This window comes from Harpegnathos saltator, unplaced genomic scaffold (genome assembly GCF_003227715.2).
Source record: "Harpegnathos saltator strain DR-91 unplaced genomic scaffold, Hsal_v8.6 scaffold7, whole genome shotgun sequence".
NCBI lineage: Eukaryota > Metazoa > Arthropoda > Insecta > Hymenoptera > Formicidae > Harpegnathos > Harpegnathos saltator.
In genome coordinates, this window is record NW_020230537.1 from 67,501 (window position 1) to 85,000 (window position 17,500).

The 17,500-nt window shown below is 44.7% G+C and overlaps 1 protein-coding gene across 3 annotated transcripts in view; it reads right to left on the reverse strand.

Moving 5' to 3' along the window:
• Positions 1-17,500, reverse strand: part of LOC105189634 (neo-calmodulin) — a 43,536-nt gene that overhangs the window by 11,392 nt on the left and 14,644 nt on the right. The window contains exons 1-2 of one of the 3 annotated variants that reach the window (XM_011151872.3): positions 12,661-12,747; positions 6,617-6,658 (exon numbers count right to left, since the gene is read on the reverse strand). The exons of 1 other annotated variant lie outside the window; for it this stretch is intronic. In XM_011151872.3, coding sequence (XP_011150174.1) covers positions 6,617-6,658; positions 12,661-12,747 — 129 coding nt within the window. Of the gene's footprint in view, positions 1-6,616; positions 6,659-12,660; positions 13,149-17,500 lie in introns of those variants that run through there. One more of the 3 variants, XM_011151873.3, reaches the window with a different exon arrangement.

The following is a 17,500-nucleotide window of genomic DNA, read 5'->3' on the forward strand; positions in this document are numbered from 1 at the left end:
GAGAGAGAGAGAGAGAGAGGGAGAGAGGGAGGGAGAGAGAGAGAGAATACTCTATAGAGTATTCTCTCGCGCTTGGGGGCTATCTTGGGTAATTCTACTGTATAATCAAAGTTGTTGTCGTTGCACGAAAGATTCGAGCGTGGAATACGCTCACACGGCATACATCGTATCGATCGGAACGCGGCACGTCGAGAACACGATCGTTTGTTGCGGCGCGTGCGTGACAACAACACTACGAACGGATCGATTACGTGGTTGTATATCAAAAAAAAAAAAAAAACAGTACGTCCGTATATCGAAGCAAACGCGAGATCCTTTATCCTATGCACGTCACATTGAGGAACGGTATGAACGATCGAAACGATTTTTCTTTGTCTCGACGTCAAATTGTGCGCGCGCGCGCGCACGCACTATCAATCGTATCAATCGTAATCGTCGAAAGCGAAACAGCGAAAGCGAAGCCTTAGTCGATAACTAATATAAAGTCAATAGACTACGTAACCTATAGCCCAGGCAGCAAGTGGCGTTTGGCTCCTCGCAATGTTGCTCTCAATGATATGAATGTTCCGTCGATACGCATATTCTTCTTTCTCTACGGCCGCGAATTTGCGCGAGCGCGCGACAATTAAATCTCGAAGGAACAAATCGATAGTAACGATCGCTAATGGCTAGACTAGCGGCAGATGGCGGAAGTAATCCACGGACTCACGAAAGGGAAGGACAAGAGCGTCGGGCGCAAAGGCGGATGGCTTACTTTCGTCCGGTCGATTAGAACGAATAGCGCGTGCATCGCGTCCATTTATCGTTCCTACGCCAGCGCTGATAGTGCTGATTACGTATGACTCGCGTAGACGGAAATACAGATTTAGGTCGCTAACTACTGGCGTTTTACGTTACGGAATCTTGCGAACAAATCTTGCCTTCGCCTTGGCTGTCCCTTAAGTTTAACCCCACCTACACATGCAGACCTGCTGTCCGTTTTTATTCTAGCCTTTTTCTATGTAGTATCCTCGTTATAATCACTAAGCCGATGCGCCGTCTCGTGCACTCGATACTGAACGAGATACGAGGAAATGGATATCAAATAGAAGAAACAGATGTTGCAACTATAACTAACCGTAAGCGCAAACGCAAGCGCAAGCATAACGACTACTTACTAGACGGTGCTCTAACCGCTTTCTATATATTTACAGAGTTTAGATTGATCGACAGATATGTATATATACGATATATACGATATATATGATATATACGATGTATACGATGTATACGATATATACGATATATACGATATATATATATATATATATATATATATATATACACGATATATAGGATATACGATATATACGATATATATACGACACTTATCAAGCACTATTCTCTCGATCCGCGTAGCAAATTTCTTGTCGCGCTCTACCGATCGCGTCACAGAGCAGTGCAATTCTATAATTGTATAATTGTCGCGAGCTTGAAAACTCGAAGAAACGAATCTCTCAGACTGTTTTCAGGACGCGAGACACTGTCGAGACTGTCCAGTTGAAAGGGAAGCAGCGCGACGTAAAGCAATTTCGCGTGCCGTACTTTGTAAGTCTTTATATCCAGATCATTATCTACTTGGACCGTGGACGGCATATGCACGCCACTTGCACTTTCGACTCATTGCGGCTAACTTTGTCACGTTTTTTATCGCATAAATTGCATCCTTCGAAAGAACGACATAGAGGAGGAGTTATATAGAACTGGCGATACCCAGAGAAATGCCGATACGAAAAGAATATGCACCCATCTGACGCTAGGACAAACGCACGAATCCTATCTCGAATCCTATATCGAATTTATCGATATAGATTATATCTCCATCTTCAATATCATCGACGTCAATCGCAAAGGTACGATTTGCGAAGGTGAATGAATTAGTATAATACATGCTGCGCGTATGCGCTCCGGCTTAATTCTTCAGCATATGAGAGAGAAATATTATTGTGAGTGAAATTGTTTGATCGAGAATATGGGTAATTCTTTCGCTAATAATCCATACTCTACTCGATATACATACGCACGCACGCACGCACGCACGCACGCACGCACGCACGCACGCATGGATGACTCTGGATGAATCTGCGAGCTAGCAGCTTCTTCGAAATTGCAAATGTTGCGAGCATTGACTAATCGACTAATTCGACCAAATGGATGCAGCAATCTATCAATATAAAAACTATATCAAGCGAATATTAAGCGACTCGCGTAATGTCTCGCGCAAGTTCTTCGCCGATTCAATTCCGTCTACTTACTCAAGCTGTCCGAGGCATCCTGCAGCACTACGACATGCATTGTCGACGGCGTCATCACCCGTCTCAGCCGTTTCACCCACTCAAGTTTCGCCTGGAGTGTTTGCGAACGAGACCCGGAAACCTCTTTCAAAAGATCAATAATTGGTGGTGATCGCGGTCGCCCTTGGGAAGCTATCTCGTTTACTACTTTACGAGACACCGAGAGACCGAGGAACATCATACGAAAACCAAGACGACGACGGTACGTACGGAACGACGGTGAAGTCGTTTCAAAAGAGCGACTATATGTACAATGATCGATCGTTCTCTCTTAAATATTAGACATATAGCTCCTCCAGCGAAAATTTTCGATATGACGTTCCGATATGACCGCGCACGATACCGAGAGATGTAATCAATCTCTCGATAAGAAACATCTCAAACGCGGGACTCGTTTGAGAGAATCGTTGTAACGTTCAGTAGAGGATTGCGAAGCCTTTCTAACCGCTTTGAGATAACCAACAGAAACAACTTTGCATCGAAATTGTGGATAGTTGGCCCGTATCCCCCAGCCGAGGAAGCCGAGGAATGGCCTCTTGCAGCTTTGTGGGGATTTGAGATCGAACCAGACGAATCAGACGATTTCAGGCCACGGAATGACTAATCGAATATAAGAATAATTGCGGAGCAAGTGATGCGTATTATTGTTCGTTCGACAATTTGTCACGGATCGCAGTCTTGTGTATGAGGCATATAGCACATAGGAGGGGCGCGTCCTTGAAGCGTGTCACTGCACTCGTCATGCAACGTCTCGAAGCAGCAAATTAATAATTTAATAAAATAGCGCACAGCGCCGCTCTGAGGCAACGAACTCGATGGCATCGGTCTCTCACACGCATACAGCACTCTCGCAATGCACTAACGCAAATGACGCTCTCCTCTCCTCTCTTCTCTCCTCTCCTCTCCTCTCCTCTCCTCTCCTCTCCTCTCTTCTCCTCTCCTCTCCTCTCCTCTCCTCTCCTCTCCTCTCCTCTCCTCTCCTCTCCTCTCCTCTCCTCTGGTCGTCATCCTCTGTCTCCGGGTCGTCGAAATGACAATGTGTAGTTTGGTGACGACTTTTCGTTTGTGTGTGTCTTTGTGTGTGGTGAGGACGATTAATCGTTGCTTAATTAATCGAGCGAAAGAGGCATCGACGCGATGCGATATGCACTATGCGTATGCGCGCGCGCGCGTATGCGACTATTTAAAATTTTTGATATAATAAAAATGCATTCGTTTTCAACACGTTCATCTTTGAAACGAGTTGGATCCAATTTTAACAAAGGACTCACTGAGCACCCACTGAAAGCTATTCAGACACTCTTCAGTTTTGTATCAACATTACTTTGATATTCGTTTCGCTCATGTTTCGGCTTAATAAACATCAGTCTCTATGAAATCAACAACAACAACAACAACAACAACAACTCTAGCTTAAGAAGCGTAATATCAACTATCGCGCTACAACGAATAAGCCTGCGGTTAAATTTCGTGGTATTAACTGTCGAGGATATTTTTTACTCTGCTTTTAGAATGTACTCTTTTGAAATGAGAGGCTCTCTCTCTCTCTCTCTCTCTCTCTCTCTCTCTCTCTCCCCCCTCTCTCTCTCTCTCTCTCTCTCTCTCTCTCTCTCTCTCTCTCTCTCTCTCTCTGCGAAAAGCAGTAATGATTGTTTTGTTCACTACATTCGTACCTAACCTAACTAACGCATTCGCATTGCGTTAGTCTCCAACATTTTCTTTATTCTACTTTTTTTGGAGAAACAAGATCGGTATAATTTATGTTCGTACTCGTGAAAAGCAATAACGATTTTTCGCACGTGTCTATCCTTTCGAAAACAGTCCTTGACCTACGGTATTTGCGAGTTTGACATAGGGGAGTAACTGCGCAAACTTTCTCACGCTTTAACCAGTGCACCAGTTTTTACTGTCCAACTTTAACTAATGTACTGATTTTGATATAATATTAGATATAATTGAATTGAGCTCTTGGTGTTTATTCTTCATTATCTCGACTGGTAATCCTCGAATGCTAATCCTCGCCAAATACATTACTCGCGTCAAACTCACCGTGATATTTACCTTGTTTGTGATGCCTTGTTTATTGTTATATATACCACACATGTGATACCGCGCACAATATTCTTTCCAAAATTTTTACACCCGAAAAGAAATATGATATTTTAGGTTTTTATTGTACTAGTAGGTACTTGTTGCAATGGAACTTTGTTGCATTACAATAGCCAGCCGAATGATTCGTATCGTTGGACTTGGACTTGAACACGAGAGGGATAGAATGGAATAGAAATAGAAAACGGCACGTTAATTACATATAAAGAGAATCGCAACGTTAGCACTGTGAGACGAATAAAATCTCGACACGATTCCTCGTGCATCGAAGCATCGATCGTGATCGAAAATGAGCGAATAATTACAGCGGTAAAAGTATGAAATATGTCGGAAAGATGTCGCGGAAAAGTTAACGAGGTCGGGCCGCATAAATGCACTCATTAGCAACACAGGCTCCTCACTGCATTCATGTCGTCGCCGTAGCGCCGTAACGAGGATAGCATTTCGTTTCCTAACGCGCGCCTCCAAGCAGCATCTCGCCTCCTTTTACCCTCGCGAAACGTTTCTCGTTCATAATTACGCCAGTCTATTACGCCACCTTAGACCCTTGGTCAATACTTACTGCTGCGTTTTCTGTGACAACATCGCGGAAAAAAGGAAACGACACGAGAAAAGTGATAAGATTATACGAGTACGAGGCATGCGTTTCTATGCATTTGGTTTTATTATTTTATCAGCCAAAGTTGCAAATATTCCAAATGCATGCCGTGCGCGATGTGCGACATTTACATTGCACCGGTTATTACGCCGTTTGCGTGCTATATCTAAAGAAAATTGGCAAATCTTTAAGCACAATCGTGCAATCCACATCGATCTTCCTCTCCGTATGTTTCATCATTAATTTCACATTAGTTTAAATTCTTCTCCTCTTTCTCCTATTTCGAGATCGATCGATATTGTCTTACGAGTCGAAAGAAAACAAATTTATAAGATATATATTATACATTACATATTACATATTACATGTTATATGTCATGTGTTATATATTTTAAACAGAGAACATCAAGATAGAACAATACATATATATATATATATATATATATATATATATTGCGTCGCGTCGGGAAAGCTGGTCCACATCGACACACATTTTGAATCAACTATGAATTGTAGAAAAGCTCCTCCACTGAAAAACCACTTGCTACTTCCTTTCCGTCGCTGTTTAAAAAATATAAAGAAGAAGAGCAACTATCGACATCTATAGACTTCAGTAGATGACATCGGCCGAGCGTCGAACTGAGCGAGTTTGTGAATTTGTCGAGATCACTTTGTGACCACAGATTGAGATTGAGTTTCCTCCACCATTGGTGAAGGAGGGGCGAGCCTTGCCAATTACCAATTCCTGATTCACTTGCTTTAAAGAAAGCAAGTATCGATTGTAAAAAAACACGCCGGAAGCGTGACACTTTGAGTGAATGTTTGTGTTTGGGAAGTCAGTCACCTAAATCGAGAGACTTGTGTGAGAAATACATACGCGCAAATGATGCAAGATTATCCTCGTCGCTGTCGCGTTTCGAGTATTGTTTATCGGCAAGCCGCTGCGTTGCGTCGGCGTCGCCGAAGTGCCGATTTTGCGATGTGAGGGGAGGGGGAGGAAAGGCAGAGAGAGAGAGAGAGAGAGAGAGAGAGAGAGAGAGAGAGAGAGAGAGAGAGAGAGAGAGAGAGAGAGAGAGAGAGAGAGAGAGAGAAATCATCGAGCGAAGGATCATAATGCTTCGTTGCAATCCTGTCGGATTATGACGTCGAAAAATTGCGAGAAATTGCACAGACCTTCTTTCATCACATCATCGCATAAATAGAGCGTGCGAAAGAGATGCGAAAGGCAAGCACAAAGGGAGAAGATTCATAAGACTGGCTGTTTGGATGGTTTCGACGTCATAATTCAATAGCGAATTATAGGTTAACGGAATAGGATAACGGAACGTTGAAATCTCGAACATACAAACAATTGGCAAATCCAAACGTATACGTCCTACGCCCTACGCTGTACGCTTTAGCTTTAGAGATATGCGCGTGCTCTACGTGGCAGTCTCTACTATGGCAGGGAGAGGATCTATGTTTCTAAAAAGTAAAAAGAACAAGTAGATGGTTTATCGGCTATATCCAGCTAAGTAGCTAGTAACTAATCTCTCAACTAGATTTTGAATTATCACATCTTGTGTGTGGTATATACCTGGCTTAGGCTTCTAAAGCTACTTGTGCTGGCGCTGCGAGCCTGCAAACACAAGTAACAGTATAGGTCACCAATTACCACGGCACACTGCGTGTAGTTGAAAAATATAAATAAAAGTACAATGTACAATACCGAGAACATTATAAATGTAATGCCATTGGTCGACGTGTGTGTATGTGTGTGTGTGTGTGCGCGCGCGATGTTCACCGACCCCCCAACGACGAACCCAAACGCTGATGCATGTTTTCATGCATATCGTAATAAATGGCAGATGTACGAAAGAAGAAAGGCAGTGTCACACTTGGCACATGAATGAGATGACGTGTATCGCAAGGGAGAACTCTTTTTACACATAGTAGCTCTAGTGCGTATACGTATCCTATAAGAGTTAGCTCGATACAATAAGAAAATCACAAAGTGACAAGTGTTTTCTGCGAATCTGCGAAACGCAACATCTCCTGCGTATGTTGATTTTTCCCTTTTCCCGATCTTTTCACGATCGACAACACCACAGTGCCAAGTACAGTTGAGTAATGCCAGTAGTAGAGAGCGAGCTTTTTTTAACAATCTAGAAAAGTCTAGCTAAACGAGAAAATTGTAATTCAAAATTCGTCAGACATCACACATCAAATGTCAGGCCTCCTGTCTGCTAGCCTGTCTGTGATAGATAGAATAACGGAGCACTATGACAAACTGAAAGTTTCTTGGACGCGTTATAGTTTGCTCCGCAATATACAGGGTGCACGATTTATCTGAAGACATTGAAATATCTCGAGAACTATGCATTGGATAAAAAGAAGTGGTCGATGAAAGTTGTTAGTCTCGAAGGGGGACATCCAATGATACAAAACTCGACCTCCCACCCCACCCCCTGGGGGGGTGGGGGTTGGGGGCAACTGTGAAATCTCAAGTGGAAACCCCCATTTTTTATTGCAGATACGGATTCTACGCCACAAAATACATAAGTTTTGTCCGAAACTTTTTTTTTGATTCGTGATAGATGGCGCTGTAATCGCAAAAAATTATATTTTCCGCAATTCTCCAGAAATGATCATTGGATTGAGAAATAAAAAATATCTGTTCAATATTTTTAAAGAACATAATAAAAGTTATTCCCCCCCCCATCCTCTCGGGGTAGGGTGGGTGGTAACGTTCAAATCTCAAATGGGAACCCGAATCGAAGAGGGAACTGCTCGACGCGCCACTGTGGGTGTATGGCGAACTACGGCTTATTATAAAAGGCAGTGCAATGCTATCTATCACGAATGAAAAAAATTGTTTCAATAAAAATTTCACGTACAATCTAATTCTGCAGTGAAAAATGTGGGTCCCCATTTGAGATTTGAACGTTATCACCCACCCTACCCCGAGAGGATGGGGGGGGGGAATAACTTTTATTATGTTCTTTAAAAATATTGAACAGGTATTTTTTATTTCTCAATCCAATGATCATTTCTGGAGAATTGCGGAAAATATAATTTTTTGCGATTACAGCGCCATCTATCACGAATAAAAAAAAAAGTTTCGGACAAAATTTACGTATTTTGTGGCGTAGAATCCGTATCTGCAATAAAAAATGGGGGTTTCCACTTGAGATTTCAAAGTTGCCCCCAATCCCCACCCCCAGGGGGTGGGGTGGGAGGTCGAGTTTGGTATCATTGGATGTCCCCCTTCGAGACTAACAACTTTCATCGACCACTTCTTTTTATCCAATGCATAGTTCTCGAAATATTTCAATGTCTTCTCAGATAAATCGTGCACCCTGTATAAAAATTGTTTTAATCAGTAGTTTGCAGCGGCCAACCGCGCACACAGCCCGAATAATTCGAGCCATACCCATGTACAATTTGTACAATTACCGAACGCAAAGTTCGGTATCGGTATCGGTATCGGCATCGGCATCGGTATCTGTATCGAGTTACAAAATGTCCAGATGTGACTTATTACATTATTACAATCATGCGTCGTAGAAGCAAGCAACGAGTTGTTGAAATTAATGCTGCGACAAACTTGGATTTCGGTTATGAACACGATTTCATTATCAAGTTGACGCAAAATCAACTTCACAGACACTTTGAACGTTTGTTCAAAATGAATGTGCATCGAGAAAATATGATATCACTTCATTCACGATTGCACTATTGCACATCGAATAGGTCGTCTCTAAATAATAAACTTATACGCATAGCGCGTATTTAATACCGTTGGAAAGTATACGATAAGTTACACGGGATAAGTAACACGAGTTACCTACGTGCACTTATCTCTGGCGAATATACCATTCGTTCGTTGTGTACCGTTCATACGTACGACGTAACGCACTCACAACTCACAAAACAGCACTTTACGAAATGCTCTCTCTCTCTCTCTCTCTCTCTCTCGATGTAATCAGAGCATGCATTGTACATTGCGCGCTGCATGATATCAAAAAAATATCGGACTGTTTTCTCTCGATGTCATCCGTACAATAATTGTATTCAAGGAGTAGCAATTATTTTTTCCAACTTTACATGCCTCGAAATAGAATAGTAATGAAATATCGGTGTCGTACAGATATCGATTAGGCTGTCATGTCGACGACGCGACGGGTTTACCGACCGTCAAGCGGCCGGACGTCGCGACCTGTGTGTATCCCGAAAGAAACCTGTCTGTCTCCTTTCTGACACATACGCATCTAGCGCATGATGATGATGATGATACGACATTCGTCGTATTCAGCGTTAAATCGCGAAATCGTCCAGCACGTTAACCACTTGCGCTGGGAAGACGTGCCGCGCACGTCGTAATGCTTTTGTCACAGAATCGCCAACGACGTGGTATGTACGTCGTCATGCGATTGTCACAGAAACAAAAACGACGTGCGTGGCACGTCGGATGGGATTGTTTGCCAGACACAAATGCCAAAAAGAATCCACAGCGAAGGTGTAGAGTGTGTACCAAACACAAAAAACGAAGTGAAACTATATGGGAATGTAAGAAATGCCTTGTACCATTACATGTTCCAGACTGTTTCGAGAGATACCACACTTTGCATGATTATTAATAAATAAATTAAATATTTATATTTGTATAATTTTATAATCAATCGACGCTCTATATTCCCTTGAAAGAGCTATTAAAAGTCCTAGGTCGAAAATAAATTAGTTTAGAAAATATAAATCTTTTTCCGATTTCTGTAAGGCATCGAACACTGTGTGACGCCTCTCAGCGAGTTACACTGGACCGTTCTGGTACACGCGTCAGTGAATTTTTTGCCAGCGCAAGTGGTTAAAGCGGGACCTAACCTATTTTGCAAATCATCACGCAAATCGTGGCTGCGTCGTGTCCAAATCCTTTGCCACGATCTTAACGAGAAAGTGAAATTCGATGTCGCGACATCGTATTTCGCATTCTTTTAACAATTCTTCCAAATAAATTTGCCTATTTACACGTATATTCTCCTAAGGCCTTAGGCAAAACTACAACACTTGTATCAGTGCAACAGTGCGCATCAGTGTCAGTAAAGGAGCGCCTCGCGAAAAGATACATTTTTAAAACAACGAAACAAATAATAAAATTTTGTTGGATTTGACCAAGTCAAATGAGCGTAACGCTCATACCCGCGTGTGTGCACGTGCGTGCGTGCGTGCGTGCGTGCGTGCGTGCGTGCGTGCGTGCGTCGTGCGTGCGTATAAACTACGTACGAAGTATCACTATCGTGTTGCACATCGTATTTTTCAGAATTCGAAAAAAAAGCTCTCCCTTTCTTCTTCATCTTGACCGGGCGCAATATGTGCGCAAAGAAAAAGTAAAAGAGCGTGTGCGGCTCGTGCGCATTGTCATTTCACTTTCAATAAATTATCAACAAGTTTGTATTTGTGTTGTGTTGTGACAACGGTGCATATTACATATAAGTATTCGTTCTATTTTCGAGACTTGTTTTCTCTATTTCACGTTATTGGCCGGATTGTACCGGACTGCGATCCGGCCCTACCGGCCGATCGTTGTATAAGATATCTCCTCTTACAGGATAAATCAATAATTTCAACTCGAATTAAATGAGTCTGCGATTAATCTAATGTGATTTAATGTGTGTGTATGCGTGTGAGTACATTAAATTACATTATACATACACGTATACTAGGTGCGCAACTAAGTTTCCGGGTTTCACACATGGATGGCGCTAACGACACATGTAGTCGACACACATGTCTCTGAAGTTGTGTTTTTTTTTATAGCTTTTATAGTTCTTTGGACATCTGTTAACAATAACCAGTCGTAATACCAACACATAACGCAACCCAAAAATATTTTTTCTAACAACGAAAATGTCGAGTTTTGTGCCGAATAAACAGCATTTGCGGGAACAGCTTTGCTTTTCTGCTTTAACTTGAAAAAAAGTGCAGCTGAAGCACGTCGTTTGCTTGAGGAGGCCTACGGCGAACATGCGAACATCGATCGAAAACTGCCTGTGAAGATTGGTTTCAGAAAAGTGGCTTCAGAAGTGGCGATTTCGATACCGAGGACAAGGAGCTCTCCGGAAGACCAAAAACAATTGAGGACGCCGATCTGCAAGCGTTATTGGATGAAGATGATACGCAAACACAAGATCAACTTGCGGAGGCATTAAACATGACTCGCCAAGGTACTTCCAAACCATGTTTACATGCCATGGGAAGAATTCAAAAGGAAGGAAAATGGATGCCGCATGAGTTGACTGAGAGAGACAGATGGAAAATCGAAGAGCCACTTCCGAAATTTTGCTTTTGCGGCATGAAAGAAAGAGTTTCCTGCGAATCGAATTGTTACTGGCGATGAGAAGTGGATATATTTCGAGAATCCCAAACGCAAAAAATCATGGCTTTCACCTGGCGAAGCATCAACATCGACGGCACGGCCAAATCGCTTCGGAAAGAAGACAATGCTCTGCGTTTGGTGGGACCAGAAAGGAATCGTGTACTATGAGCTGCTGAAAAGAAGCCGGGCGAAACTGTCAATGGGCATCGTTACCGACAACAACTGATCAATTTGAACCATGCATTGCTCGAAAAACGGCCAGAATGGAACGAGTGATATTGCAGCGCGACAACGCTCCGTGCCGTCGCACTTTCATCGTCCGGGACACCATCAAAACGCTGAAATGGAATCTGCTACCGCACCCGCCGTATTCGCCAGACCTGGCCCCTTCCTATTATCACTTGTTCCGGTCGGATGGCTTGGCTTGGCTTGGCTTGGCTGGGCAACACTTGGCCAATTTCGAACAAGTGCAAAATTGGCTGGATGAATGGTTTCGGTCCAAAGACGCGTCGTTTTATCGTCGCGGTATTCATGTATTGCCAGAGAGATGGCAAAAACGTGTAGCCAGCGAGGGACGATACTTTGAATAAACCACTTTTTGTATTTCTCGTGAAATTTTCCATTTTTCATTGATGAAAAAGACCCGGAAGCTTAGTTGCGCGCCTAGTATACATATATGTATATGTACACATTTCGTGTAACGTAGGCTGTGGAATAACTCTGGCAGACTCTGCCTGTCGTATGCCTATGTCGTACACGTGCATGCGTAAAATTAAAAATGCTTCGTACGTACAAGAGTTGAGAATAATTTGTCCTATCCCCTTTCTTATTACGCGCGAGTATTGATGTGTGTGTTGTTAGAAACGTCAACAAGCATCTTGAAAATGTAATTCTCCGAAGGAGAATATTACAGATTATGCATGTTGCATGCACGTCTCATGTTCATGACACCATGTTAGTCCATGGCGTCGTATTGAAATTAAAAGTAATACGACCGACTTTATACACATAATTGTCGTGATTGATGTGAAAAAGAAGTGAACAAATGAAAATTACGCCCAGTTTCGTTATAGATACCTGGCAACAGAAATCTGGCGATCTCTTAGAATCAATCATTATCTCCGTTATCCACAACGGACTGTCTCGCGTGATTCGTGCGTAATAATGTGATAAATTTCAAGCAGCTCGATCACGAGGTACGCTAGAAAAGACGTGAACCAATGTTCACGTCTTTTGCATAATCTGTTCGATATACGTAATCGTTTTACCTTGCTTCTGTTTCGCGGTGCGAAGTCCTCTTTGCTAGCTTTCCTGCGCTTGTCCTTGAGGATCATCCTCGCCGCGGCGAAAGCCATCTTGTCGTTGGTGCGCACTCTTTTTCGGCCAGGTATAACAATATAACAAGTATCACCGATTTGATGCGTTAACGATTCTCGACGCGATAACAATATCTTTTTATTGCTCTTATTGCTTGGCGATTAATATTCAGCTGTGTATGTATGCTTAGCCGCTTACTCATGCATATTTCGATATTTACATTATGTATGCTCGTACGTATTTGTGCGATCGTATGTATCCGATCGTGTATACGTATACACGTACACAGCAAGTTGTATAAAGACTAGTAGTGCTATATGTCGTGAGCGTAGGATTCGTTCAACCAACGCCTATCATATCGTCTTCGCTACCGCCATCGTCAACGTTGTCCTCGTCCTCGCCCTCGTCCTCGTCTTCGTTCTCTTTCTCGTCGCTGCCGTTGTCGTCGTCGTCGTCGTCGTCGTCGTCGTCGTCGTCGTTGTCGGCGTCGTTGTCGTCGTCGTTGTCGTCGTCGTCGTCGTCGTCGTCGTCGTCGTCGTCGTCGTTGCTGCCGCTGCCGTCGCTGCCGCCGCCGCCGCCGCCGCCGCCGCCGCCACCGCTACCGCCGCCACCGCTGCCGCCACCGCCACCACCGCTGCCGCTGCCGCCGCCGTCACCGCCTCCGCCGCCGCCGCCTCCGTCGTCTTCGTCGTCGTCGTCGTCGTCGTCGTCGTCGTCGTCGTCGTCGTCGTCGTCGTCGTCGTCGTCGTCGTCGTCGTCGCTGTTGTTGTCGTTGTCGTCGTCGTTGTCGTCGTTGTCGTCGTCGTCGTCGTCGTCGTCGTCGTCGTCGTCGTCGTCGTCGTCGTCGTCGTCGTCGTCGTCGTCGTCGTCGTCGTCGTCGTCGTCGTCGTCGTCGTCGTCGTCGTCGTCGTCGTCGTCGTCGCCGCCGTCGCGGTTGCTGTCACCGCCGTGATCGCTATCGCCGTCACCGTCACCGTTGCAGCCTCACGACTCTAACGTATCTGCCACAATTCTGTCGCTTCCGATAGGTTCCTTCTTGCACAGTTTCTTCCGTTTCCGAGTTCAAGTTTAACTGCAACTTTTAGCGAAGCTTTCAAATGAGGCGTCGCACAAGTGAAGAAGTGTTATCGTAATGAAGTTTTAGGGCCTCGAATGCGGGCGCAACGAACAATTATGCCGCATCGTTGCCGTAAGCAAGGCGGTAGCCCGATGCTCATCCGGTCGCGACGATAACAGCCGAACCGGTAATACCGCCGAGAGTAGACCGGAAGCGACAACGATATTGATAGCGCACTCGCGCCAGCGGCGGCACTTCTCGGACGAGCTACTCGACGGCGAGATCTCGCGACAGCTCATCGATGACATTTGCCCCGCCGTGACGTGGTCGTTGTGTGCTTCTGGATCAGCGGCTCGTTTCCTCGCTGTTCCGCTCCGCTTCGCCGTTTTCGTCTTGTTCGGTATCGTTTCGTTCGCGAGGATACAAAACGACCGGGTGACTCACCGCGCACCTGATCACGGGTGATCACGGCCGCGAGCAACGACGCGCCCTCGCGTCTGGCTCGATCAAGCGACGGCTATCGTAATTACAATCATCGATCTAAAAAGAGAGACAGAAAGAGGTGGGAGTTGGTGGGAGTTGCTTTTACGCGAGGTCTACATCCTACGGCCGAACTACTCGTCGAACGATCGAACGTCTTAGTGGCAACTCATTTCCAGGCAAGACAGAGGAGCCGACAGACGAGTTACCTCGTCGATGAGCGCAATACGCCTTTTTAAGCGTTAATTCACATTTCTCGTTTTTTCTTTCTTTCTTTTCCTACGAAGAGATACTCACAGAAATAGAAAGGGTAAGTAACCGGCTTTCGAACCGGGTTAGCGGTTCCCGCTTTTTAGTTTAGTGAAACGAATCAGATTTGCATTCAGATGCGTCGAGAAACATCGAGACACAATACGAGGTACGGGTTTGCTAAATCGATAAATGAATTTCTCGAATCGAAAATGCGGAATTCGAAAATCGGGAAAGTGCGGAAAGTGCGGAACACGCACGATCGAAATATAGAGCAAACGATGAAAGGATAAAGGAAAAGGAGGGAGGAAAAGGGGGAGAGGGAGAAACAAGGAGAGTACCTTAAGAAGGGGGAAAGGGCGAAGGGAGGGAGGAGGGGGGAGAGAGAGAGAGAGAGAGAGAGAGAGAGAGAGAGAGAGAGAGACAGTTTGTAACCTCGGCGGTAACGCATACGCGAGAACGACAATGAGGCTTCTGCGGAAAAATTTGTCAATCGCAAAATCGCAATCAACGCATCGAGACGAGATTCGCACTTCTCGGATGATGTGCGAACACTGCGTGAATTTCTAATGTAAAATATATTCGCCGTGCGAACAATTGAGTCCCCTGATTTGGAAACACTCACTTTGTCGAGTATGTAGTTGTTGAGCGTTGCGCTGATCGCGTGTACCAAACATTTCGTAAAATGCGCAATACTTGCCAATTTGCCAAATGATTTGCGATTGCGATTTACGGCGAATTTTGTCGAAAATTCGACTTTCGATGGCCCTGCGACCACGTCGCGTCGTAACATTTCGCACGCGCGAGTCGCAACGCGATATAAACAGTTCTGAAATCTGTTCTGAAATCGTTGGCATCGCAGAAACTCTTCGATTCGGGACCTTTTAGGCACGGGCTTCACCCTTCACTAACTCCATTTTTCAGCGGCACGTGTGCATCGCCAGAACGCGACACATTTCTCCGTTTGGTCGGAGGGGAAGGGGAGGGCCTTGGGAACACCACGTGCACTCGGTGTCATTAATATTTGAGCGATATCGGACAGCACGACGTCGCGATGTCGCGATGTCGCACGCATCGCCGCAGCGTGCGAAGAAGTGTCGTCTCGATCTTTGATCTCGATTATATGGTACTCACTCGTTCCATCCATACCGCGCGACGGGGACTTGGTCCGAGCGTTACGTCGGATTTAAAATTCGAGATCCGGCATAATGTTGCATAAAGGGGTGAAACTGAAATCTCTCTCTCTCTCTCTCTCTCTCTCTCTCTCTCCCTCGCTCTCTTTGTAATCCACGTTAAGAGGATACAAGAATATTCTTCGTTGGTAATATTCTACGGTTATCGGAATATATTTGCGACAGTCATAGCTCGAATCTACGTGATAAAATCATTCAACGTTGACTAAGCCTCCCCGCATACGTCCCATCCCCGAGACACTGAAAGGCCCGAAACAGTTCATACATAATTACGGTTAGTAATGATACAACGCAACGGTGATAAATATGGACAAAGAATGATTGGGAGGAGAATAGGATCGGGAATGAACGATATCGGGACCGCTCTTGCGAATCGTCGTGGCGCTCCTCGCGGCCCATCTTTCGTGGGAACTCTCGTGGGAACTTGGCGTACGAGTAGTATTGATCATTCCCAGGCTGCAACCACCCCTTCCTGCTCCCGCCGCTATCCTTGCCGCTATCCTTGCTTGCTCCTCCCCCACCCCTCAGAAACCCGTTCCTCACGCCGCTCAACCTCACGCAGCCCGCAGCCGGTATCCGCGGCCGGCATCGTTCGACCGTCATTCCGCGTCCTCCGACCTCCGATCTCTGACCTCCGACCTCTGTACCCCTCACAGACCTAACCCTTTACACACAAGGTACGTACATCTCATTTCCCCGTCCTTGACCGCAAACATCGGACATCCGGACCGGAGCGATTCCATCGCTTCGATCGACCTCGATTGCACCTTTCTCACAGAAATCCGACAGAAATAATCTTTCCGTGTATCGATGAATTTTAATCTCGTAAACGATGACTTTTATTTTCGTATCTGCAAAATCGCTAAATAACGATTGATAATCGAATAGCGAAAACAAGGAGCAGCATCCAAATAAAAGTAAAAGAAAAATACGCGACATGTGTGTACGTGTGTGTGTGTGTGTGTGTATGTAACGTATCGAGAAACTTTTAAATCGTGTTTGGCGTAATCGGACGAGTGGGAATAATCGGGGGAGGAAATGATTATTATTATCAATTTAGAAACTCACACACGCATAAAAGAGATTTCACAGACAGCATGGAAATTTTGTTGCATCTTTTGACAAACGCGTTGTGCAATAATTTGTTCGAAAGTTGATAATGAACTATCATTACTATCAACGTCGCCGATATCATAATATAATCATTCGAGTCGTACAGTCGCGCAATCGTACAGAAATTATACCGTGCGTAAGAGACCGATGTGTATATGTGCGCGCGCGCGCGCGCGCATTGTCGTAATATTTTCAAAAAGTCAACCCCGGATAAAATCCGACTTTTTCACAAGCGTGCGTGTTAATGCGTGTTAATGCGCGACGCGTGTGTTTCCTGCAAATCAACGTTCTTCCGACGACGGGCAAGCAGATGGTGGGATACATCGTAGGATGATAAAAATCAAAATCAGTATCGAGTTTCTTCTTTTTGCACCTGTTGCCAATAAAATGTCCCGCGAAAAATACGTATCACATGTGTCTTTGTATGTTACATGTTACAGTTGTCGAGTGTTTCCGGTGATAAGTATCGTCCGAAATAGTTATAGTTTAATGCGATAATTAATAGTCCAACTTATCGCTTACTTTACATCTAGCGATGATCCCGTAATTCTCGGAACACTTTACGCAAAGAAGACCGGCATGTTCAAAAACGTGCCCAAGAATGCCCGAAGAATACACGCGAGCGCGCGCGCGCGCGCGCAAATCCAGGTTCCACGTCCTACTTACGATATCGACGACTGCACGAGAGTTGGCCATACC